Below are 27,149 nucleotides of genomic sequence, written 5' to 3'. Positions count from 1 at the left end.
GGATGGGAGGTGTTTCTAGCAGTTGAGAGTTCACAGACATAAGATTAATTGTAAGTGACTTAGAACAAAGAACACCGAAAATACGGGATTGGTGGAATGTTCAAGGACAAATAGCTGAGGCAAAAAACCAAGCCAACATTCAAGATTAAGGTAACAAGAAAAAGGGGAACAGGATAATTTTTTACCAATTTCTACCAGAGAGCGATCTAGCATGATAGAGGAAAGACCAAGGGTGATTGAGGGCAGGTCAATGGTAAGGCTGGGAGAGTCGAGATTAAGTGATGGAAGGTCAAGAGTGATAGAGGGAAGATTGAGGATGGTGGGAAGGTGGTCAAGGGTGACTGGAGGCAGGTCAACGGTGCTGGGCAGCACTCAGTGGTGATGGGGACAGCTCTAGGTTGACCGACAGTTTATCAAGAATGATGGTCAGTGGTTGAGGAGTCACCAAAGGGAAGGAAATGATTTTGGGCAATGCAGTGGGTAGTGGGAAGAGTTAAGATCCTTTAGAATCCCTACAGTGCAGAAGGAGGCCTTTGATCCATTGAGTCTGCACTGACTCTCTGACAGAAAACCTTACCCAGGCTCATCCTTCCCACCCTATCCCCATAACCCCATGCATTTACCATGGCTAATCTACCTAACCTACACATGTTGGAACACTAAGGGGCAATTTAGCATGGCCAATCCACCTAACCTGCACTTCCTTGGACTGTGGGAAGCAACCAGAGCACCCGAAGGAAACCCACACAGACATGGGGAGAATGTGCAAACTCCACACAGTCACCCAAGGCCGGAATGGAACCCAGGTCCCTGGTGCTGTGAGGCAACAGTGCTAACCACTGTGCCACCATCCAACCCAAAAATGACTGAATGAGGATGCAGGTTGATGACTTGTAGCTCCTGTGTCAGAGTGGGAATGTCCAAGAACTTCACTGCAATAATAGGAAGCAATGGATAGAAACCAGATTGAGTTGGCTAAGGTGGTATGAATGAAAGCCAGGATGTGGTCGATCCAAAGCAGTGGGATCTCCTTTGATCCACAGTCCTCAAGTCAGGAAGGCGAGTCAAACAGACTGTGCTGACAAGGGGGGTCGATTCTCCAAGCCCGCTGTGCTGCTCTGGCAGCACAACGGGCCAGGAGACATAAGCGGAGGCTGTTTAGCGGGGCTTGCTGCTGGGCGCCATGGCCTCCACGTGCCTCCAGCCGCTGGATTGCCAGCGTCGTCAGCTCTGTGCCAGAAATCGACGTGGAGCTGATTTGAATATCAAAATTCTGATTTAAATCTTATTAGTGGGCCCAGGACTGAAGTCTCCGGGCCTGCTAGCCTCTCCCACCCCCTCCCCCCACCCATCAGGAGTGGTTCACTCCAGCAGGGTTTACATCAGCTCCCCACTCACGGGGAGTTGGCGGCCAACCCTGCTGGAGTAAAGGGAGGCCATGGAGGCCTCCAGGAGGTTGAGGATAAGGTGGAGTGGGGGGGAGGGGGGGGGTTGCCTCCTGGGCATTGCTAGACTGGCCCTCTGGCACTGCCCAAGGGGCAAAGTGGCAATGCCCAGACGGCACCTTGGCACTGCCCACCAGGCATCAGGCAGTGCCAAGGGGACGGGGGAAATCGGTGGGCGTGGGGGGTCCCACTGCTAATCTGCAGTTGGAATCAGTGACAGAGGATGGGGGGACAGCGATCGGGGCTGACCATCGGGGTGAAGAGGTGGGAGGGTTGGCCTGCCGGGATTTACTCCAGTTTTTACGTGAAGTTGGCATGGAATTTTTGGGGGAGAATCTCAGCCCAGATCTTTGATGTATTCTGTCTGCAGTTTACTTAGTAGATAGGATAGAACTCAAGCGCTCAGTGTCACAGGAAGAGAAGAATGCGCAGGTGGCACAGTAGTTAGCACTGCTGCCTCACAGCACCAGGGACTGGGTTCAATTCCCGTCTTGGGTCACTGTCTGTGCGGAGTCTGCACGTTCTCCCTGTGTTTGAGTGTGTTTCCTCCGGGTGCTCCGGTTTCCTCCCACAGTCTGAAAGACATGCTGGTTAAGTGCATTGGCCATGCTAAATTCTCCCTCTGTGTACCCGAATAGGCACCAGAGTGTGACGATTAGGGCATTTTCACAGTAACTTCTTTGCAGTGTTAATGTAAGCCTAACTTGTGACACTAATAAATAAACTTTAAAAGGATGGCCCCAGGCCAGGATCAACAAAAGCCAGAAGGACAAAGGTAGCAGCAGAGGGTCTGGCAGCTCTGAATGATGACAACCAGGGGCCAGTGCACTGCCTAGCAATGGCACATAACCACATATACTACACATAGAGTGAATACCTGAAAATACCAGAGAAGCAACATGGCTGAGGATGCCACAGTAGTCGGTCACTGACCTGTCAGCTCCAGGAGGAAGACCTAAGGCTCTGTGGAAGAGGAAGCAATCCTGTGCAGGAGCCTTAAAAATAGTCATGAATTTCGATGCCACTAAGTCATTCCAAGGCTCCATGGGGAACATGTGGCTTCTCCCAGTCAGCCATACACAGAAACATAAGGCAATTTGCCATGTTCAAAACAATAAGGATTTAATGAGATTTACCCCAGATCCTGACAGCCAAACAAGCATAGCTGTTGGATCCAGCTCCACAGCTGGATATTTCCAAGTATGAGGGGCAATTTATTGCTCATGTGTAGCAGAGAGCAGCTAGCAGTGTTCATAAACTGAAATGGGTTTCATTTAATCAATCAGTTGGTTTGTGACCAGCAAAAACACATTCTGCAGGTATAAGGCTCACTTCCCAGGGAGTTCTCGTATCTTGTACATTCTCAGCCACTCTCAGGTGTGTTGCAAATATTGAATTCATGATTCATATTAATATTTCAGAGACACTTTTTAGTTCTGGGAACATTGAAGTTGTAAAGCTAAGGCAATTAAAATTCTGGGCTTTAGAGCATGTTTGATTTCAGATTTCAGCTAGAGCCAAGCTCATGCAGGATCTCTTGAAGTACCACCAGATTGGGCACATCTCCCTCCAGCAATAACCTACAGGACTCACGACATCTGGCATAGGAAAAAGCTTCAATCCCTTTGCATGTACGAGCTAATACGAATGGTCGTTCAGAGCTAGACACACTTATGGTCCAGAAACATAGAAACGTAGAAGATAGGAGCAGGAGGAGGCCATTTGGCCCTTGGCACCTGCTCCACCATTCATTACGATCATGGCTGATCATCCAACTCAATAACCTAATCCTTTTCTCCCCATAACCTTTGATCCCATTCGCATCAAGTGCTATATCCAGCCGCCTCTTGAATACATTCAATGTTTTGGCATCAACTACTTCTTGTGGTAATGAATTCCACAGGTTCACCACTCTGGGTGAAGAAATGTCTCCACATCTCCGTCCTAAATGGTCTACCCAGAATCCTCAAACTGTGACCCCTGGTTCTGGGCTGCCCGCCATTGGGAATATCCTCCCTGCATCTACCCTCTCTAGTCCTGTTAGAATTTTCTAAGTCTCTATGAAATCCCCCCTCATTCGTCTGAACTCCAGCAAAAACAATCCTAACCTCATCAATCTCCCCTCATACATCAGACCTGCCATCCCCAGAATCAGCCTGGTAAACCTTTGCTACACTCCCTTGAAAGCAAGAACATGATCTGTCAGATTGCAGCTTGCTGCCCGGAATGCAGGTCTGAGTGCTTATCTGGAAGCTACTTTGTGTTCTGCTGGTCTGGATTCTCCATGTTGGTCAACAACCTCTCCATGGAGGAAGTCATGTACTCAGATGCCAGAACTCATGGTATGGCTGAATTCCTCCATTTATGCAGGACTGAACATGGGGCCCGATTCTCCCAAAAAAAATTTGAAGTGCTGAATTAGCAAGAAAAATTGTGTAAATCACAGTTGTTTTTTCAATGGGAGTTCAGACTCATATCTCCCACACTCTTGTGCACTTCAGAGGTCACAATCATGAATATCATTAAAAGCTCGGTTGCTGGCCAGCCCAGAACCCTCGCACTGCTGCCCCTTCACCACCCCCATGGCACGATCGCGGCCCCCCCAACCATTCGCGGGCCAGCCCTGACACCCACCCCATCGTGGAGCACCCCAATCTCCAGCCCACCCCCCCCCCCCACTGACCCCCCCACCTGCCCGGGAGGCAGGCCACCCCTCCCCCCCAGCCCACCCCGATTGCTGGCCTCCCTCCAGTCCTGACCGATCGCCATGCAGAGTGGCAGTGGGACCCCCAACCCCAAGACCCGACCACAATAGGCCCCACCCTCAGTCCCCGCCCCTAGGCCATGCCCCCTTGGCACTGCCCAGTGGGGCATTTCACAACCCAACGTGCCAGAAAATGTGTGCATTAGGATAGGAGAATCAGGCCCATGGATTCTGCCATCTCAGCCAATGTTCCACTTTCTATCTCTGCAACTCCAGTAGATTTCTTGCGGCTGTTCTCAGAGGTCCATCATCAGACTAGGGCTCAGTATGGGCATGATCTCCAACAGCCTTCCAATGGACAGGAACCTCATGATGTGCTCACCAGATTGTGACCCTGAGTCTGGTGGAGGGTGCAGAATGCAGTGACAGTGCATCCTCAGCCGGTTCAGTGCCATCATCCTCAGAGGTGGAATGTTGCATTTCTGCCAACTGCAGTTAATGTCCTTCTTGAACGCAATTAGAGATCAGGAATAATTAAGTTAAAGTAAATCACAATCCTGCTTCCCAGCACCATATCATGCATGTCTCCTGTATTCCCAGTTCTCAACACCAAGTTGGAGACATCCTCACTCTATTGTATTGACACTCTGGCCCCACCGTCTGCAACTGAGCACTGCCCTGTTCCCCCAGCCAGTTTGAACACTTCCTCCTCTGTATTGGTCAATATGCAGATGCCAGGGACAGCACCACCAGTTTTCAAATGATCCCTGTCATTTTGCACTCTTTTGTCCTCCAGGCAGACTAGTTATCATCTCAATTTACAGCAAACCCTGTTAAGGACTTGCAGGCCGATAACAGCAAATGTCACCTCCCTAGTAAGTATTTCACACATGGCCTCTCCGGCAACAGGTACAACTTTCACAGCATGAACTGGTTCCCACATATTTAGTTCACATGTTCCATCTGATGCTGTGGCCTGGCACCCAAATCACCTGCTCGGATATCTCACTACACACACATTTCCATTGCTTGATGCCATTCTGAGTGTCCCTTTGCAATGACCACACTGTGCTACTTGCCCTTGCAATGCGCAAAAGGCTACTGACCCTTTTGCCACATTGGAACCAGGTTTTCTGAGAGATCCCATGGCTGCTAACCTTTGCTGCAATCTCCTTCTAGACACCTTAGTCAGGTGGGGGAGTCTCCTGCTGCCATTACAGGGAAACAGGACGTCCTGCTGATCCCAGACGGTCTGGAGCAGAATCTGCAAGGAGGCATGACTAAACCAGGGGGCCACTCGTTCATTGCAATAATACATTAGTCAGAAATAGCAGATGGTTGCAGCAGCAGTTGCTGTTTTCTGGGTAGGGAACAGGGGACAGATGTGCAGTTGGCAGCTGCAGTTGCACTTTCAAATTATCCACTCACACAGCTAGACTTGATGCTGCTGGATTGCAGGGAGTGAATGCCTGTCCAGGTTCCTTTTAAATATAGCGCCTGGGCCATCGACTCAGTGAGGTAGCAGTGGGGTTGGCAACCTCCTGCTGCACGATTGGCCAGGCCCCTTAAATATAAATGGAGGTATTTTACAAAGCGTTTAGACAGTTAAATGGGTAAGATGGGTATAGAGGATATGGGCGAAACGCGGGCAATTAGGACTAGCTCAGGGGTTTAAAAAAAAGGGCGGCATGGACAAGTTAGGCCGAAGGGCCTGTTTCCATGCTGTAAACTTCTATGACTCCTTGAAAACTCACATTCTTGCTTTCAAATCACTTGCGCTGTTAACATACAAACTATTCATTTATTAGTACAACTCCAAGACTCTTTAGATATACACTGAAACCCAACTTTAATTGCCTTTAAAGTGCTCTTACTGTCCACCAATGCCCCTGCCACGGGTTTCAATGAATAACAAAATCCCTGCAAATTACTGCAGGTCACGGCAATCCCCAAAGCTGATGTGACATAGAGTACACGGGATTTGTTCACTTGACAGTTTTACAGTTCACATAAACTATAAGAAAAATGTTAACTACCAGGAGGAAACATTCACATTTATTTTATTGTAAATTCTCGACATGGTTTCAATTAATCATCTCTTTTAAAGTTGCAAATTATCTTTTTCATTTAACTATAAAATTTAGTGATATTTCCCCGTGGTGTGATTGAATTTATGGTCATATTGCATTGTAACATTTTCAAAAAATGACACTTTCAAAACTGGTACGATCCAGCTAGACTGAGAAAATCTAATAGCAGAAAACTGGGAAATCAGCTTGCATGCCAAGAGTAGGCCTAAACATGCATTTTGGTGCTGAAAAATTGAGTTTTGTCGTATACATCAGATCAACTTATACATCACAATCTACAGTCATCAGAATTATTTTGCCATGAGGACATGTGATGCTGTAGGTAATCTTAGATGCAAATCTTTAACTAAATAGACAATGAAACAAAGGCACAAAAATTGTGGCAATTCTGAGAATATCACTTTCTGACAAGTACATACCATATCAGCCTTTTCATTGGCTACTTGTAGTTCTCTCTCTTTCACCTCCAGTTCTTTATTTAGTGCAGCCACTGAATCTGAGGCCTCTTTCAATTTTTCTAGGCCAGTATTCATTCTGTAGAAAGAAAAACCTCCATTTAATAAATGGCTTGGCAAAGCATTTTGCTTTAATATTTTATGAAATAAGATGAATGAACTTCAATGCTATGTTTGAAATAATCTTGCAATGCTTTCTGTTTTAAAATGTTATGAATTATTCCATGTAATTTAGGATTTTATGTATTTTAGGAATACTGTTAACAAATTGTTATTTTGTGAATAACATTGTTCAATAGTCTACAGAGGCATATGTAATTTTATGGTCAATAATTTAATAGTAGGTTTATAATTTGAGGATGAAAAAAACTTGTAAAATAAGACATAGTAGCATTTGGATATGTATATAAATAGCAGAAGAGCGGTAAAAGGAGGAGTATGGCTGGCTAAAGAAGTTATGAAGATAGATTAGAGAAGTTGAGACTGTTTTCATTGGAAAAAAGGAGATTTGTTAAAGGCATTCAAAGTAATGACTGATCTGGACAGAGTAGAAAGGGGGAAATTGTTCCCAATTGTGAAATGATTGAGAATGACAGGGCACAGACTTAAAGTAATTGGCAAGAAAAGCAAAATCAACATGAGAAAAAACTTTTTCACACAGCAAGCAATTGGTGTCTGGAATGCATTCTGACAGTGTGGTGGAGGCAGATTCAAATGGGAATTAGACTGTTATCTGAAAATGAAGAATGTGCAGGGTTATGGAGAGAGGACAGGGGAATGGCACCAAGTGAAGAAGTCATTTGGGAAGCAGATGCAAACACGACAGGCTGAATGGCCTCCTTCTGTGCTGTAACAATTCTGTGATTCTGTGGTAGAGTAGAGCTGTGACATAAATGAAGCCAAGAAAACGTTTGTAAGGAAGATCAGCTGCTGGTGGATTGTTATCTATGTGCACCATCAATAAAAACACTTCTTCAAGAAATGGTGTAGATGTAAAGTTAGCAAATACAGGCCAGGCGATTCAACCTTGGTAATGAGAAAGCCTGAAAGCAAAAATCCAGGACAAATTTAACAGTCACATGAACAAATGTGGATATATTAAAGAAAGCCAACAAGGACTTGTCAAAAGGCAAATTGTATTTAACTAATCTAATTGAATTTTTTGATAAGGTAGCAGAGATAGTTGATTGGGGTAATAGGGTTGATGTAGTGCATAGTGCATTCCAAAAGATGTTTGGCTAAGACTCACGTAGTAGACTTGCCAGAAAAGTTAGTCCATGGGATAAAAAGGACAGTGACAGCATGGATATTGATGTGGGTGAGTGATAGGAAACAAAACAGTGATTGGTCATCTGACTAGAGGCATATACACAGTGGGGTTCCCCAGAGGTTGGGACTATTACTATTAGAACTACTGCTTTTCTTGATCTACGTTGAGTGTGCTGCTCACAATATCAATATTTGCAGCTGAAACAAAACTTTGAAGTATTGTGAACTACAAAGAGGAAATTATCTACTTCGAGAGGATACAGACAAGCTAACGAAATGGATGGACAGTTAGCAGGTGAAATTTAATGCACAGAAATGTGAAGTTGTACATTTTGGCAGTAAGAAAGTGGAGGAGCAATACAAGTAAAAGACAATATTCTAAAAGGAACAGTGAGATCTTGGGGTTTAGGCACAAATTGTTGAAGGTGACAAGGTATGTCGAGAAAGTGGTTAATGAGGCATAAGTGATCCTGCATTTGATAAACAGAGGCATGGAATACAAAAACAAGAGAGTTATGATTAAACTTTATAAAACACTGGTTTGGCCTTAACTGGAGTATTGTGCCAAATTTTGGACATCAAACTTTATGAAGGAATGGAAGGCTTTTTAGAAGTTTGAGAAAAGATTCATGAGAATGGCTTCAGGAATGAGAGTCTTCAGTTACATGGATAAGTTGGAAAAGCTGGGGTTGTTTTCTTCATAGGAGGTTGAGAAGATAATTGATAGAGGTGTTCAAAATCATGAGGGGTCTCAAGATGGTAGATCAAGAGAAAGTCTCAGATTTTTGGGCCTCTGTCCAAGTCGGGAAGGAATTGAAAGTGCTTTAAAAGTGGCAGCCAGGACCCAGTTCTGGAGTTCCCGACTCCATTCCCGTTTCCAGCTATTTGCTAACTAGCTGACAGGCAACACTCCTGGCCTTGCTAGTCCCACTGCAGGGATGGCCATTTCAAACTATCTCTCAATTTTGGGGGAGTTGGGCCTCTTTTATTAAGAGCAGTGGTTTGTTGCATCTCAGAGCAATGTGAAGAATGGGGGGACCCGTTGGGAACCAAGAAAAAAATTAGGCATTCAATACTCCCCTTGAAATACATTGCCCCTATTACTTTCTCAAAGCTGTCAATCACATAGCCATTTATGTTAGAAATGAAAAAGCTTTAACCTACTTCATACCTCTTAATCTTGTATAAATAAGCATACGTGCATGAAAACTCTTCCAAGAAAGATCAAGCTATTACAAATTAATAAAGATGTCAATTAAACAGAGCACTCCACTGTAAGCTGTGTAAACAAATTCCTGTTGAGTTGAGTTGAGCCTATTAAATATTTTTTGGAGCTGAACAAAACATTCAAAATGAGGCCATCTGGAAAAACAGATGTTTGACCATCTTTACAATTTGTACCGGCAATCATACTGCTTTCAGCTGGCCTCATCATAAATGCCTATAATGGACCAGGTATGGACTCAACACTGTCAACAATGCTGACATAGCTTAAGATACAAGGGAACAATGCACTGGGGGCATGGTGGTGTCATGGGAGACATGAAGGGGCACGGTGATCCGATATAGCAGTAAATGGAGGTGAGTCCGCTAACCTGCTGGCCTTACCATCTGATAGGCTCTGTTGCTGCCACAGGCCTGCATCAGAAAGGGGTCAGGCAGTCACCAGTCTTGAGCCTGCCACCCCAAATCATAAAAATAGGGCAGGCAGGTTCCTCCAGGCAGAGATGGGATCATGGCATCGGGAAAATTCCCAACTCTCACGTATTTGACAAAAATATAGCCTAAACTGTTCCCAATTGTGTAAGCGTTGAGAGCCAGAAGATAGTGATTTAGGATGATTGGCAAAAGGACCAGTGGTGAAATGAGAAAAAAAAAATTTTACACAGCCTTTGCTTAGGAACTGGAATGCACTAAATGTGTGGTGGAGGCAGATACAGTTGGAGCTTTCAAAGAAGTTGGATAAGTACCTGAAGAAAAATAACTTGCAGGGCTAAAGGACAAGGGTGGGGGGTGGGACCATTTGAGCTGGTTCTCCGTGTCTCATTCCTTCTTTTTCTCAATCTCTGGCAAGTAACTGACAAATAATGCACCAAAAGGAAGCTCAGGTGTAAAGGTCAGTTCAAACAGGAATATTTTATGGCACAAATTAATTCCTTTCTGTTAAGAGATTTAAATGCACTGAGTTCCTACCTATTAGCTAAAGTTTGGACCTCAGAATGTTTCTCTTTGTAGATTGCCTTATATCCCTGAATGAATGAGAGATAGGATTTTGGTGTCACATGGGTAGATCGACGATATCTTTGGAAATAGTCCACACACTTCTCAGCCACTCCATCTTGGAAGGATCCCATGCACTGAACCACTTCTCTTTTGATCTCAATGGTACAGTCAATTCCAAATGGAGATAGGAAATGGTCAGATACTGTGAAAAAGCAATAAAAAGTTCCAATTTATTACAACACAAACTTACTTCTCCTTACACATCTCAGAAAGATGAACTCAGGCAGTGTACTTTTTAGTTTTAACAATATACTGCAAAAGAGGTGCAGAATTGGTCCTTTAAACAGCCATTGTTCCATTTTCATCTCGTGTTCTTGTTGAGAAAGTAACTTTGCTGTTTGTGTATGAATGTTTGGCAAGCCATTCACTGTGAGAAGTCTCACAACACCAGGTTAAAGTCCAACAGGTTTAAGACCATAAGACATAGGAGCGGAAGTAAGGCCATTCGGCCCATCGAGTCCACTCCACCATTCCATCATGGTTGATTTCAACTCCATTTACCCGCTCTCTCCCCATAGCCCTTAATTCCTCGAGAAATCAAGAATTTATCAATTTCTGTCTTGAAGACGCTCAACGTCTCGGCCTCCACAGCCCTCTGTGGCAATGAATTCCACAGACCCACCACTCTCTGGCTGAAGAAATTTCTCCTCATCTCTGTTCTAAAGTGACTCCCTTTTATTCTAAGGCTGTGCCCCCGCGTCCTAGTCTCCCCTGTTAATGGAAACAACTTCCCTACGTCCATCCTATCTAAGCCGTTCATTATCTTGTAAGTTTCTATCAGATCTCCCCTCAACCTCCTAAACTCCAATGAATATAATCCCACGATCCTCAGACGTTTATTTGGGAGCACAAGCTTTCGGAGTGTCGCTCCTTCTTCAGGTGACCTTTCAGGTGACCTTTCACTGGCCACTGATTGCCAATGTCTGTTTTAATGATTAAGAATACCTATCTACCTGCAGTGCACCAATGGATATTTAGACTGCTGATCACCACTTACGCCAACTTAGAAAACTTAGTAAAAGCTGACCAACAACATAAAGATAAAAATCAATGTCTAAAAGGATGTCTAAAAATCAATGTCTAAAAAACTCAAGAATAGCCCATATTATCAGCTTATGACAATGAAAACCGGCAGTTGCTCAAGTTAAACTGAAGTATATGAAAGCCTCCAGGGGAAATCCAAATGCTCTCAACTTTTTCACAAAGTTTATGCTGTAACATTTTGGGGGACAAGGGCATCCATCCCAGAAAACCTTTCAATTTTTACATCAAAATTGTTTTTGGTTAATTTTAAGTCGTTTCTTTTACTTTAAATTGACAGATTTATCATCCAGTGATGGAAAAACAAAGTGACATTTCACTATTAAACAGACTAACAGGATAATCATTTCCCAAAAGTAAATCTCTCACAATTACCTTGTTTGATAGTACTGGGCCAGTACCCAAGATGTTAAGGCAACTGCATAAAAATGGCATTAAAATATGATATGAGAGCACACACTGAGCTAATAGTAACGCATAAATTTGCTCTGTAACTAAATTACATTTTACATTGCAGCAGCATTTGGTTGGATTGGCTAGATTAAGCTCATGGCAATGCTGAAAGGCACTGGACTGTACTAGAGAGATAGACAAATCAGGAAATCTGTACACAGGACAAATACCAACAGTGGGAGCAGCCAACAGGGAGTCAGAACCAGGTATAATTGGAAGAAGAATTCAACAAGGGTGCTGTTTATCACCAGTTCTCTTCAAAGTCTATGCAGAAGTAATGATTCACGAAACATTTGAAGACAGAATCTGACATTAAGAATGAGATTGTGGGGGCAGTGGGGTGAATGATAACATCAAATTAGATTTGTAGATGATTAAGCAGTTGTAGCAAAAGAACCAGTCAATAGACTAGTAACAGCAGGCATGGACTTTTGAATGAAAGTGAACATTGGCAAAACTAAACTGATGTATACCTCAAAATCACCCAGAAATATTAACAGATCCATAGAAGGCAAATAGCTAAAACAGGTGCAAGAATTTAAGTTTTTAGAAAGCACAATATCTGCAGATGGAGGGTGGGACTCAGAAATAAGAACCAAAAAAGCAATGGTAAAGGCTATGTTTGATAAGAAGAGACGGTTGCTAACCAGAAAGTTGAATAAATGACTTGTGAAACAAGTTCTAAAGAATGTGAATGTTGTTTTGTGTGGATGTGAGATTTAGCCCTTATGGAAAGAGAAAACCAATTTGTTAAACAGTTCCGAAATGTAGAATCAATCACAGAATCCCTACAATGCAGAAGGAGGCCATTCAGCCCATTGAGCCTCCACCGACTCTCTCTGACAGATCATCTTACCCAAGCCCTTTCTCCCATGATATCCCCAGAACCTTTCTCCCACGATATCCCCGGAACCTCACACATCCATCAACCCTACATACCTCGGGACACTAAGGGGTAAATTAGCATGGCCGATCCACCTAACCTGCATATCTTGGGACTGTGGGAAGAAACCGGAGCGCCCAGTGATAACCCAAAAGTGCCACCCAAAAGTGACTGAATGAGGATCTGGGTTGATGACTTGTAGCTCCTGTGTCAGAATAGGAGTCATGATGTGGAGATGCCGGCGTTGGACTGGGGTAAGCACAGTAAGAAGTCTCACAACACCAGGTTAAAGTCCAACAGGTTTATTTGGTAGCAAATACCATAAGCTTTCGGAGCAGAGCTCCTTCGTCAGATGGAGTGGATATCTGTTCTCAAACAGGGCACAGACACCGAAATCAAATTACAGAATACTGATTAGAATGCAAATCTCTACAGCCAGCCAGGTCTTAAATGTACAGACAATGTGGGTGGAGGGAGCATTCAACACAGGTTAAAGAGATGTGTATTGTCTCCAGACAGAACAGCTTGTGAAATTCTGCAAGTCCAGGAGGCAAGCTGTGGGGGTTACTGATAATGTGACATAAATCCAACATCCCGGTTTAGGCCGTCCTCATGTGTGCGGAACTTGGCTATCAGTTTCTGCTCAGCGACTCTGCGCTGTCGTGTGTCGTGAAGGCCGCCTTGGAGAACGCTTACCTGAAGATCCAAGGCTGAATGCCCGTGACTGCTGAAGTGCTCCCCCACAGGAAGAGAACAGTCTTGCCTGGTGATTGTCGAGCGGTGTTCATTCATCCGTTGTCGTAGCGTCTGCATGGTTTCCCCAATGTACCATGCCTCGGGACATCCTTTCTTGCAGCATATCAGGTAGACAACGTTGGCCGAGTTGCAAGAGTAGGTACCGTGTACCTGGTAGATGGTGTTCTCACGTGAGATGATGGCATCTGTGTCGATGATCCGGCACATCTTGCAGAGGTTGCTGTGGCAGGGTTGTGTGGTGTCGTGGTCACTGTTCTCCTGAAGGCTGGGTAGTTTGCTGCGGACAATGGTCTGTTTGAGGTTGCGTGGTTGTTTGAAGGCAAGAAGTGGGGGTGTGGGGATGGCCTTGGCGAGATGTTCGTCTTCATCAATGACATGTTGAAGGCTCCGGAGGAGATGCCGTAGCTTCTCCGCTCCGGGGAAGTACTGGACGACGAAGGGTACTCTGTGTCCCGTGTTTGTCTTCTGAGGAGGTCGGTGCGGTTTTTCGCTGTGGCGCGTCGGAACTGTTGATCGATGAGTCGAGCGCCATATCCTGTTCTTATGAGGGCATCTTTCAGCGTCTGGAGGTGTCTGTTGCGATCCTCCTCATCCGAGCAGATCCTGTGTATTCGGAGGGCTTGTCCGTAGGGGATGGCTTCTTTTACGTGTTTAGGGTGGAAGCTGGAGAAGTGGAGCATCATGAGGTTATCCGTGGGCTTGCGGTACAGTGAGGTGCTGAGGTGACCGTCCTTAATGGAGATGCGTGTGTCCAAGAATGCAACCGATTCCGGAGAGTAGTCCATGGTGAGTCTGATGGTAGGATGGAACTTGTTGATGTCATCATATAGTTGTTTCAGTGATTGCTCACCATGACTCCACAGGAAGAAAATGTCATTTCTTTGGACTGTGGGAAGAAACCGGAGCGCCCAGTGATAACCCAAAAGTAACAGCAGGCATGGACTTTTGAATGAAAGTGAACATTGGCAAAACTAAACTGATGTATACCTCAAAATCACCCAGAAATATTAACAGATCCATAGAAGGCAAATAGCTAAAACAGGTGCAAGAATTTAATTGGCAGATGTCACCGCTGATGACATTTTCTTCCTTTGGAGTCATGGTGAGCAATCACTGAAACAACTATATGATGACATCAACAAGTTCCATCCCACCATCAGACTCACCATGGACTACTCTCCGGAATCGGTTGCATTCTTGGACACACGCATCTCCATTAAGGACGGTCACCTCAGCACCTCACTGTACCGCAAGCCCACGGATAACCTCATGATGCTCCACTTCTCCAGCTTCCACCCTAAACACGTAAAAGAAGCCATCCCCTACGGACAAGCCCTCCGAATACACAGGATCTGCTCGGATGAGGAGGATCGCAACAGACACCTCCAGACGCTGAAAGATGCCCTCATAAGAACAGGATATGGCGCTCGACTCATCGATCAACAGTTCCGACGCGCCACAGCGAAAAACCGCACCGACTTCCTCAGAAGACAAACACGGGACACGGTGGACAGAGTACCCTTCGTCGTCCAGTACTTCCCCGGAGCGGAGAAGCTACGGCATCTCCTCCGGAGCCTTCAACATGTCATTGATGAAGACGAACATCTCGCCAAGGCCATCTCCACACCCCCACTTCTTGCCTTCAAACAACCACGCAACCTCAAACAGACCATTGTCCGCAGCAAACTACCCAGCCTTCAGGAGAACAGTGACCACGACACCACACAACCCTGCCACAGCAACCTCTGCAAGACGTGCCGGATCATCGATACGGATGCCATCATCTCACGTGAGAACACCATCTACCAGGTACACGGTACCTACTCTTGCAACTCGGCCAACGTTGTCTACCTGATACGCTGCAAGAAAGGATGTCCCGAGGCATGGTACATTGGGGAAACCATGCAGACGCTACGACAACGGATGAATGAACACCGCTCGACAATCACCAGGCAAGACTGTTCTCTTCCTGTGGGGGAGCACTTCAGCAGTCACGGGCATTCAGCCTTGGATCTTCAGGTAAGCGTTCTCCAAGGCGGCCTTCACGACACACGACAGCGCAGAGTCGCTGAGCAGAAACTGATAGCCAAGTTCCGCACACATGAGGACGGCCTAAACCGGGATGTTGGATTTATGTCACATTATCAGTAACCCCCACAGCTTGCCTCCTGGACTTGCAGAATTTCACAAGCTGTTCTGTCTGGAGACAATACACATCTCTTTAACCTGTGTTGAATGCTCCCTCCACCCACATTGTCTGTACATTTAAGACCTGGCTGGCTGTAGAGATTTGCATTCTAATCAGTATTCTGTAATTTGATTTCTGTGTCTGTGCCCTGTTTGAGAACAGATATCCACTCCATCTGACGAAGGAGCTCTGCTCCGAAAGCTTATGGTATTTGCTACCAAATAAACCTGTTGGACTTTAACCTGGTGTTGTGAGACTTCTTACTCAGAATAGGAGTGTCAGTGACTTTGTTGCAACAATAGGAAATAGTGCATAGTAACCAGATTGAGTGGGCCACAATGGTGGAAGTGGAGAGTGAAGACCAGGGTGTGGCCATGCAAAGCAGTGGGATCCCCATTGGTGCACAGTCCTCAAGTCGGAAGGCAAGTCAAATAGACTGTGCTGATCAGATCTTTGATGCATTCTGTCTGCAGTTTACTTCAGGTAGACATGATAGAACTCATGCACTCAGTGCTTTTTTATGCTGTGTGACAGAAGAACCACCCACTCCTGGCCCTGGGCCAGGAGTAGCAAAAGCCAGAAGGACAAAAGGCAGCAGCAGACGGTCAGGCAGCTCTGAATGATGACAACCAGGAGCCAGTGCACCGCCGTGGCACACTGGTGTGCTGTCCAAATGTACTGTGAAATTTTGCACATAGGTAATGAAATTCAATAACATCCTGATCTCTCTGTGCACCAACATCTAATAATTTCTCCTATTTTAAACAACCATATTGTTTCATCTTAAACAATAATCCAACCAAAATTACAACTCACAAAACTCGTGAAAATTAACCAACAAATACTTTAAAAGTGAGGTATCAGTCTTTCGATTCTAAAATGTAAACCCTCTAAATGCAGGTGTCTGAAGGGTGAAATTAAGATGACGTGTTAGTTTTTACTAGTCACCATAGAAACCACCGTGCTGCCCCTTTTGTTTGGAGAAGAATAGAAAGGATCGGTTGAACAGAAAAAGTAACAATTGCTGTGGAGGGTGAACGAACAAAGAAAGTTGCTGAACATAATTAGCAACAGAGTGTCTGGGTAGGACTTAAAAAGGAAAGGGGCTTGTAAAATACATTGTGGAGAGAAAATTTCAAGGCAAAGATAAAGAGAAAGGAAGAGAATATGGGTGCCATGAAAATTGAAGGAAATTATTGGAAAATAAAATGACTGGCACAGGATAGAAAGAGATGGATAGACTATTGTGAGCCAAGAGCCTACCTTCAGGTAGAGCACATATGATGATAATGATTGAAGCAACACATAGGAGGAGGAGAATAAGTGTACATCTGAAAAATAGATTCCTTTAAATGTCCTTGAGACCATAGTGCAAATTCCTGCTTCTATTGATTTATGGGAGGCATTAGCGCATTTAAAGTCTGCTTCAAAATAAATGAAACACCTTCAGTACTCATACTGAAGCCTCACCATCAGAAAATATCCTTTCTTATTCCTATTGGGCAGCATGGTGGCGCAGTAGCACCACTGCCTCACAGCACAAGGGACCTGGGTTTGTTTCTGCCTTAGGTGACTGCATGGAATTTGCACATTCTCCCCATGTCTGCGTGGGTTTCCTGGGTGCTTGGGTTTCCTTCCACAGTCCAAAGATGTGCAGGTTAGGTGGATTGGCCATGCTAACTTGCCTTAGTGTCCCACAATATGTAGGCTTGGTGGATTAGCCATGGTAAATGTGTGGGGTTATGGAGATAGGGCAGATGGTGTGGGCCTGGGTAAAATGTTCTTTTGGAGACTCGCTGCAGACTCGATGGGCCAAATGGCCTCCTTCTGCACTATAGGGATTCTATGGTTCTATGGATTCCATGATTTTGTTCTACATTGCTCACTAGTTACTCAAAACAAATTTCTAAATTTTAACCAAATAAAATTCTGGCAAAATATTAATCTTTTAGACCTGCTGTACTGTGCTCAGACTCACCAGCAATGAGGGCATCTTTGGGCCAACGACTGAACCAGTCCATAGTGCAGCCAGAAATGAGTGCTGGAAATTTCAGTGCTCGATTTCGGAATTTTTCTCCTACTGGTGAAAAACAAAGCACTACGTGAAGATTCTGACGAACTCTACTCATAAAGTAGTCATACAGGTTTTCACCGGTTGGTGGCCTGCGAGGATATTCCTTCTTCATTACAGGTACTAGATCACTCGTAATCTCATCCAATTCATCACGAGCAAACAGATTAGAGACCTAAGATCAAAACAAACAAATATAACTGATATTAACACAAAAACGTAAGATATTAATTATATAAATTAGAAATAGGAACAGGAATGACTCCTCAAATCTGTGCTGCCATGTAATATCATGGCTGATCTTTAACCTCAAATCCACTCCCCCACCCAATCCCCATATCCCTTGAAGTTCAAAAATCTATTGATCTCAGGCGTACAAAATTCCAAAGATTCAAAGTTTCACAATTTCACAGTGAAGAAGAAATTTCTCCTCATCTCGGTATGAAATACCTGACCCCTTATTTTGTGATTATCCAGCTTCTTTCTAAACTCTCTGTTCAAGTTAAACAACATGTCAATGTTTACCCTGCTAAACTTCCTCAAAATCTTATGCATTTCGATGAGATCACTTCTCATTCGTCTTAACGCCAGTGTATAGGCCCATTCTACACAATTTTTCATAGAACAAGACTTCCATCCTCAGAATCAATCAAGTGAACCTTTGTCACACTGGCTCCCAGGCATATATATTTTTCTTTGGGTAAATTTAGACCAAAACTGCACACCGTACTCCAGGTATTATCTCAACAAAGCCAATTATAATTGTAGCAAGACCTCGTCAAACTTATACAGTACTTCAATCCTTTGAAATAAAGGGGCTTGCCCGAGTACAAAAGCAAAATACTGCAGATGCTGGAAAAACAACAGAAAAATGCTGAAACTAGTCAACAGGTCTGGTAGCAAATATGGAAAGAACTTTTCAGGTCAATGACCTATCGTCCTCATACAATTTGCCTTCATAATTGCTTTCTGCTGCATGTTAATCATCTCTGTTTCATGTACAATAACATCCTGATCTCTCTGTGCACCAACATCTAATAATTTCTCCTATTTTAAAATATTCTGCTTTTCCATCCTATCCATCAAAGTTAATAACTTCACATTTCCCCACATTATACTCCCATCTGTATCTCCTTGTCCACTAATTAACTTAATTCCCTCTGAAGATTCTACAAACAAGAAATTCAGTTGTGTAGCTTTTTAAAATTAATTAATGGGATGTGGGTATTATTGACTGGACCAGTATTTATTGCTCATTCCTAATCACCTTGTGATGATGGTGGTGACCTGCCTTCTTGAAGCAGTGTAGTCTATACAGTAGGCACACCCACTGCGCTGCTAGGGGGGAGATTTCAGGATTTTGACCCAGTGACAGTGAAGGACTGATGATATATTTCCAAGTCAAGATGGGAGTTGCTTGAAGGAGAAATTCCAAGTGGTAGTGTTCTCAAGTATCTGCTGCCCTTGTTCTTCTAGATGTTTGTGGTTGAGGGTTTGAAAGGTGCTGTCTAAGGTGCCTGATGATTTCCTGCAGTGTAATTTATAGACGATACACATTGCTGCCACTGTTTGTTGGTGGTGGAGGGAGTGAATGTTTGTGGATGGGAGCGCCAATCAAACAGTCCTGGATGGTGTCAAGCTTCTTGAGTGTTGTTTGAGCTGCATTCATCCAGGCTAGTGGAGAGTAACGTACACTCCTAACTTGTGCCTTCCTTGTAGAAAGTGGCACAATGAGTACCTACTTTTCCAGGAGCAGGAAGCTTTCGATTTTCTGTTGCAAAGTTTCCTAGTATCAATGTCTGAAAATACTCTGGAATGTTGTTGGAGGTGTTTTGATGGCTAATGCATCTGCCAAAGATCATTATGCACTGAAAAATCTAGCTGCATACAACAGCTGAATTTTAAAGGGGATATTGGCCAGAACACCAAGAAAGCTCACCTGCTGTACTTGGGAAAGATGCCAATTGAATATTTTACAGCCTGTGATCAGACAGGCAATGATGAAATGGTCTGACATCCACATCTGAGATCTTACTCATCTGTTCTGTCTATTGATGCTTGACTGCTGAGTCTTTAGCATTTTCCATTTTTGTTTCAGGCAGACAGGGCCCCAATTTAACATCTCATCTACAAAGAATGTCTTTGTGACAAGTTAAATATCATGCAAGATTAACTCAAATGTCGCACAGGTGTGCGTAACAAAATTAAATTGGGAATCTGCTGCTCTTTCTTACACAATGGGGAAGATAATCTGATTCCAGTTTCATTGCACTGGGGCTGCAACTGTTGAAAGCTTGCTGCCCCTGCTTACAAATGTACTAACCTCAGTTTTGAAATTAGAAGTTTGTGACTTCCAACATATATTAATAATCTGCCAACTAGATACTAAAGAGAAATATTATGGAAGCTATGGCCAGGATTTTCCAGCCACGCTGTGGCGGGACCCACCACAGGGGCTGTAGTGGCCCATCCAAAAGTCTGCTGACTTGTGGCGGGTCTGCATGATTATGACAATTGACCAGAAAACCCCGCCCATATGATACTTTATTATATTAAAGTACTACACATTCCTTCATCTAAAAATGGTCAACTTACCTCTCCAGATGATAAAACATTGTTCATGTATTCAAGGAAAGATTCATCTTTGATCTCATTATCTGTAAAGATAAAGGTGGTTCCCTTGCCTTGATGACCTGCAGTTTTGTATAAAACCTTCAAATCTTCCATCAGGTTAGAGCTGTTGTACGATCTGAGATAAGGTTGAAGGAAACAATTTGTTTCTTTGAAAGGCAAACTACATTCTGAAAAATCTATGTATTAAACTAGAATAATCTTCAATCAGCATAAAATGCACAGGAGAATTATTTCTATCATTGTAGCTTCCTCTTGTCAGGGCTAAAATATTTCAGGTTAATATATGTTCTGCAGAGTGATACATGTTAAAATTATATATATATATTAAAATTTTAAATTTGAAAATAAATTTGATAAAATTAACACTTCATTTTAAGTTCCATTCAACTGTATTACCACTAGGTGAAGTGAGTTAAAATCCACCATTAAGTATAACCAGCAAAACAAAATGGGTAATGCTCTATCCAAGTCCACACAATACACTCATTTTGCAGTTTTAAGATAGCAAAATCAGAACAGATGACAAAACTGTTTGAATATTACAGTCTACTTATTTTCAAAAATATTTTGTCTGTGCTCATCATAGTGTTTCATGGCAGATTTTGTCTTAAGAAGTAAATATTGAAATAAATGTTGTAAAGGCAATCAGGAATAATTGTACTTTACCTTGTTAGTGTGATTTGGAATGTCTTGTATCCAGCAATGAAGGATGCCAGTTTAGTCAAACTTTGTTTGCCTGATCCTCCTACACCAACGAGCAATGCATTCCCACGAGGTGTGCGAATAATACGTGAAATCTAGTGATAAAATAAATATAATATAAACATCAACATAATTTTGTTTTCTGAAGGAATTCAGCCACAACACAATTTTCTTGGACATATTCTGAGAATTTCACTTTGTCTTAGAAGGTTGTTAAAGTCTGGAAAACACTGTCTGAAAGGGTGGTGGAAGCACTTTTGAAAGGAACTTTCAAAAGGGAATTGGGTATGAACTTAAAGAGGACTAATTTTCAGAGTTATGGGAACAAAGTCGGAGTGAGAGTTTAAATTGGATAGCTTTTTCAAAAAGCCAGCAGAAGCATAACAGGCTGAATAGCCTCCTTCCATGAAGTAAGATTCTGAGATTCTATAATTTCAGCGTGGGCAATTCCAAGTGCTCCCCGCTGTCAGGACCTCTTGCAATTATATAAAGTCTTTACAGCATTACGATGTCACAAAGTGTTTCAGAGCTAATGAAGGGAAAACAGCATCCAATCAGTGAGCAGCAGGATCTCCTAACCAGAAATGAAATAAACAATCAGATCATCTGATATAGCTATGTTGATTGAGGATAAATGCTGGTCAGAATATTGGGAGCACTTCCCTGTCTTCATTTCAAAAGCACTATAAGATCTTTTACATCAACCTGAGACAGAGCTTTGGATTAATATCTCATTCAATGGCGGTACGTCTGACATTACAGCACACTCAGTACTGCACTGAAGGGTCAGTCAAGACGATGCACTTGTCCGGAATGGGGCTTGATTTCCACATCCCGTTGGCTCAGAAGTAAAATGTTCCCACAGAGCCAAGATTGGAAACTGGAAACATGACAGTGATCTATGTATTTATCAATACCAAATCAGTTCATACAATAAATTACCTCTGCCTTTTGATTTGAACAATGAACTTATTGTGCTCAGTTTTGCCTGTGATAGTCACGAGGAGGTGGCGGGATCTCCTCTTGTTGATTATCACAAAACATTTCCACCAAACACACTCACTGTTTTAATCAAAAATATTAAAGTTGTAGTTAGTTTTATGATACATATTACTAAATAATAACAAAATAATATTTTAAGTGTTCAAAGGATTTAAATATTTAAAACATTCAATGATCTGGCTTTAATGCCAAGAATATTTGAGTTTTTTAACACTGGGAAATTGGTTTTACACCAAAAATTGACATGAGGCTTGCCACAAAGTGTGCCTTGGACCACATCTCTATAATACTAAAGACCCATGGAAGCCAATTGTGCATCCAGATACAGCTAGCCAGACTACTGGTTCCAACACAGTTACACCTTGGAGGAAGCAGCGTTAATGTGGGTTGGCAGCGGACTGTAGTACTGCTGTAGGAGCCAGGGGAAACACATTTTCCTCACCTGGTTCCACATTGAAGTAAAGTAAAAGTTAGCAAAATCTTTTCTTTGACATCCTCCAGGAGCCCCAGACTGCTGGTTAAGCCACTAGACACTTGGACATTGTCAGCAATCAGTTTGGCTGCTACAAGTTGGTCCTCCCACTGCATGAAAGTTCCCCGAGTGCCTTCAATTCCATGCTGGTGAAGCACATAAGAGGGTGGGATGATGACAGGATCCAAGCCTCCAACACCACTTTTACGGGAAGAAACTGTTGAGACCGTAAGTCTGTAAAGTGCCTATTGAAAGATGTGATGCAGTTCCTTGAACTTCCTTTGAGCTTCATGGGAAGAGGATTCAAGACTGTGAATGTGAAGTCAAAGTGGGAATGGGATGGAGAATTAAAGTGTCAACCAAAGTTCTGGATCATGCTTGCGCACTGAATGGAGGTGTTCAGCAATCATCCGAACTGCATCAACAGGTGTTAATGCAAAATAATAAATTAAAAGTACAAATAAATTTTATTTCTCTCCCTCAAAATTGGGTGCAACAGTGACAAATCTATGACTCTAAATGTTGACACAAAGGGAATGATTTTCTGACCTCACCGCGCCTGGTGTAGATCGCACCAATCCCAGAAAATAGTGTACAGGACTAAGGCCCAGCTTTGCGCCTGGCACCAAACAGTTTGCAATCGTTCCGATCCATTTTCAATGGTGCAAACTGGATCTCTCCCAGAAAGGTTGCGAGGCCGATTAGCATATTTAAAGCGGTATTTAAATATGCTTAGCCCATTCCTGTATTCTCCCAGGTCTTGGGATCTTCAAACCTTCATGCACAGCGCAACAACAGGGAGAATCATTACTTGTCTCTACTAGTGGAGACCAGGCACAATGGCCACACCGGGGATCTCAGAGGCCCTTGAAGCCCCCGGGTGGTTGGGGGTATGGTGAGAGAGTGCCCATTGGGCAGTGCCCATCTGGAACACTGGTAGTACCCAAGCACACTGGCAGTGCCAGTTGGATACTTGCAGTGTGCCTGGGCAGTACCAAGGTAGTGGGGCCTGAGTGAGGGCCAAGACAGAAGGGGAGCTATGGCAGGGTAGGCTATTAAGGTGGTGTGTTTCACAGGAGGGGGCCATGTAGGGGTGGAGCATGTCGGGGTTCAGGCAGGGGACCTATCGAGAGGGCTACAATGCCCCGATGCTGGCGAATTGTGTGAGGGAATGGGTGGAGGTTCCTGATGTCCATGGGGAAGAGAGGGAGCCTCCAAATGCACAGAGATTATGGCACCCTCGTGAAATGGCACCTGACACTCTGCAGCAAAGCTTACCAGCAAGTTTAGTCCCCAGCTCCTCCAGACAGACCAGTGTGAATTGCTCTGTTTTCTCACCGTTATGATATTTAGCTTTTTGCTTGGTAAAATTCTGCCCAAAATGTAAGTTGAAGACATGGAATATATAACATAACACACTGCATATTGCTTAAAAAATATGTTAATTAAACATTGTAATTCTGCACTTTTCTGGGTTTATTTTATGTTTAGGTTCAAAGCTGCTCCACGTTGTCTCATATCATATGGCATCCAGTTTGTTTTTGTGCCTTGTGTCTTCGCATTTTCCATGCTTTTATTCATCATTTAGTAATTACTTTTGCCACTTTGAGTTTGATCCAAGCTGGCTGCCTCAAATAGAATATTTCAATTTTCTACAGCTCCCAACTGCCATTTTGAAAAATCTTGATTACTTAGTTCTAAAATTTTTTACCTTCACTAAATGAGTCATGGCATCTTTAAAAAATACCATGTCCAATCCTGTTCCTCGGATACTTTCATTATACTGCTGCAAAAACATATTCAGTCGATCCTTCAGTTGATCAAAACCTCCAATAGGCTCATATATCTTTGGCATATCAAAGTCGGTGTCTCCTGGTTCATCTCCTGAAATAAAGGATTTAATTTTATGAATGTATATACTTAAACCCTTCTGCTTATTTAAAGTTCAAAGTTTTTTCATTAGTGTCACAAGTAGAATTACATTAACACTGCAATGAAGTTACTGTGAAAATCCCCTAGTCGCCACACACCGGTCCTGTTCGGGTACACTGAGGGAGAACTTAGTATGACAATGCACCTAACTAGCACTTCTTTCGGACTGTGGGAGGAAACTGGAGCACCCGGAGGAAACCCACGCATACACAGGGAGAATGTGCAAACTCCGTACAGACAGTAACCCAAGCCGGGAATCGAACCCGGGTCCCTGGTGCTGAGAGACAGCAGTGCTAACCACTGTGCCGCCCACTTTAATATTTAATTTCCCACATCAGAATCTGATAGCTATGTTAAGCTACTAAAGCCAAGGTTTCATAAAAGTTTGATGCTCACAATGCACCTTGGCCTCCTAAAATCAGTGAGAAAATGGTACCTCGTGCAGAGATGCTACTGCTCAGGATTTCTGCTGCTGATCCCAGGTGACATTTGGATTTAAATGAACTACTGTGTGCTTGTATCACGCAGTGCCCTTAACCCACCTTCCACTAAAAGCAGCTATAAACACCAGTATTCAGAAACATAGAAAAACTATGTCATATGATGCCCTGTATTTAGTTGGCCAAGTGGGAGTCTCACCTAAGATTCAGAAGACTAGAATGATACCTAGCTTATTGGTGTTAGAATTACCGTAATAGACTTAGAGATCTGGGTGCTTTTACTGTGGAAAAGCATTGACATCAAGGAGGTTTAGTAAGGTTCTTTAAAATAACGACAAGATTAGATTCAGACTGGCGGATTAGGCTATTTCAGTTTGATAGGTTAAAGAGGGTGTGGGACATGGATGTAAGTATAGATTAGATGTCAGCAGATATTTTAAAAGGAAGTCTAAACTACAGCTGACTATGTTAACTCATGTAATGAGTGCCAATTTGCTACAAACATTCAAAAAGGAACTGGACTGAGTTTCTGAGTGTAGTTAACACAAATATCTATAGTTAGATGGGTACTGGGAGGGGTGTCTCTCCCAGTTACCAAGCTGTCCAGTTGGCCTGGAAAGCATTTTTCTAAATTGGCCTTGGATTTTTTCCACTGTGTTTTTGTCTCTCCCAGGAGATTGTGTTGCTGACTGATAGTGTACTGGGTAGGTGGGGTATGGGTGGAGGGTGTTAAGTGGGGTTCAATAGAGGTCAGGATAAGCTTATATTATATTCTGACAGGATGGCAGGGGCCTGGATGAGCCAGTTTTTGTATGTTTCATATCTTCATTACCTGTGGACTCGGGTGCATCTCGTAAGAAGTCTACAAAATAAGCATTGACTCCAACATTGACTGTAGCCAGAGCTTTCCCCTCGAGTTCCTTCTCAACTACATTGGCTAAAGCTTTGTCAAACCAAGTTACATCCTCAGGGGTGGTAAATCGATCAGCTATAACGCATTTACATTCATGCTTCCACAGCTTTAGAGTCACCTAAACATATAATAGAAAACAAATATTTTATTCGCAGGAGATTTAAATTAATAAAGTAAAGTTTGATCTTAATGATCTCCACTTGTAGTGCTCACTTGTTTGAATTATAGATCTCTCCTTGCCAAAACCATATCACATATAAAACTGCATGGCTATGTTTGTATTTATTAATCAGTAGGGCTGCTATTAAATGTTAATGTTGTTAAAATTAGTGCTGCTGTCCTTCAGATCTATTCTATTCGAATGGAAAACTGTAATCTGCACTTAAAACACTATCTACATTCATATGCCAAAGTTTGTGGGATGACAAAATAAGTGTGCAGTTTGCAGTATCTACTTTTTAAATTTATTTTTTCATGTGGTGGGAGGTGTCACTGGGTAGTCCAGCATTTATTGTCCATTTTTATTAACTTTGAAAAAGTGGTGGTGAGCTGCTTTCTTGAACTGTTGCAGTCCATGTGTTGTAGATGCACCCACAGTGCTGTCAGGAAGGAAGCACCAGGATTTTGACCCAGCAACAACGAAGGAACAACAATGCAGTTCCAAGCCAGGATAGTGCATGACTTGAAGGGGAACTTACAGCTGGTGGTGTTCCCATGTTTCTGTTGCCCCTGTCGTTTGAGGTGGTAGAGGTCATAGGTTTGGAAGGTATTGCCGAAGGAGTCTTGGCAAGTTGCTGCAGAGCATATTTTAGACGGTGCACACTGCTGCCACTGTGCATCAGTGATGGAGTTGGTGAACGTTCAGGTGATATATGGTGTGCCAAACAAGCAAGCTGCTTTGTCCTAGATGTTGTCAAGCTTCTCGAGTATATTTGGAGCTGCACTCAACCAGGCAAATGGAGAGTATTCCATCACACTCCTGACTTGTACCTTGTAGATGGTGGACAAGCTTTGGGAAGTCAGGTGGTGAGTCATTCGCTGTAGGATTCACTCTCCAACCTGCTCCGGTAACCAAAATATTTATATGGCTAGTCAATGGTAATCCCTAGGATGTTGATAGAAGGAAATTCAGTGACAATGATGCCATTGAGTGTCAAGGGTCAGGTTTTCTCTGACTGGAGATGATCATTTCCTGGCGCTTATCTGCCACGGATATTACTTGCCAGCCATGGATATTACTTGCCACTTATCAGTCCATGGCTGAATATTGTTTAGGTCTTGCTGCGTATGGTAATGGACTGCTTCAGTCAATGATGAGTCATAGATAGCACTGATATGATGCAAACATCTCCACATCTGAACTTATAATGGAGGGAAGGTAATTGATCAAGCAGTTGAAGGTGGTTGGACCCCCTG

General features: G+C 43.3%; 1 protein-coding gene across 1 annotated transcript in view; it reads right to left on the bottom strand.

The window, feature by feature from the left end:
- dnah5 (dynein, axonemal, heavy chain 5) overlaps positions 1 to 27,149 on the bottom strand; it is a 302,757-nt gene that overhangs the window by 97,981 nt on the left and 177,627 nt on the right. The window contains exons 52-58 of the mRNA XM_078200599.1: positions 25,653 to 25,851; positions 24,160 to 24,332; positions 20,939 to 21,069; positions 20,234 to 20,387; positions 17,546 to 17,813; positions 10,157 to 10,388; positions 6,659 to 6,773 (exon numbers count right to left, since the gene is read on the bottom strand). Coding sequence (XP_078056725.1) covers positions 6,659 to 6,773; positions 10,157 to 10,388; positions 17,546 to 17,813; positions 20,234 to 20,387; positions 20,939 to 21,069; positions 24,160 to 24,332; positions 25,653 to 25,851 — 1,272 coding nt within the window. The remainder of the gene's footprint in view (positions 1 to 6,658; positions 6,774 to 10,156; positions 10,389 to 17,545; positions 17,814 to 20,233; positions 20,388 to 20,938; positions 21,070 to 24,159; positions 24,333 to 25,652; positions 25,852 to 27,149) is intronic.

The sequence above is a fragment of the Mustelus asterias genome, chromosome 2 (assembly GCF_964213995.1).
Source record: "Mustelus asterias chromosome 2, sMusAst1.hap1.1, whole genome shotgun sequence".
Taxonomy (NCBI): Eukaryota; Metazoa; Chordata; class Chondrichthyes; order Carcharhiniformes; family Triakidae; genus Mustelus; species Mustelus asterias.
Note: the sequence above shows the minus strand (reverse complement) of the source record. Positions and strands in the feature narration are given on the sequence as shown.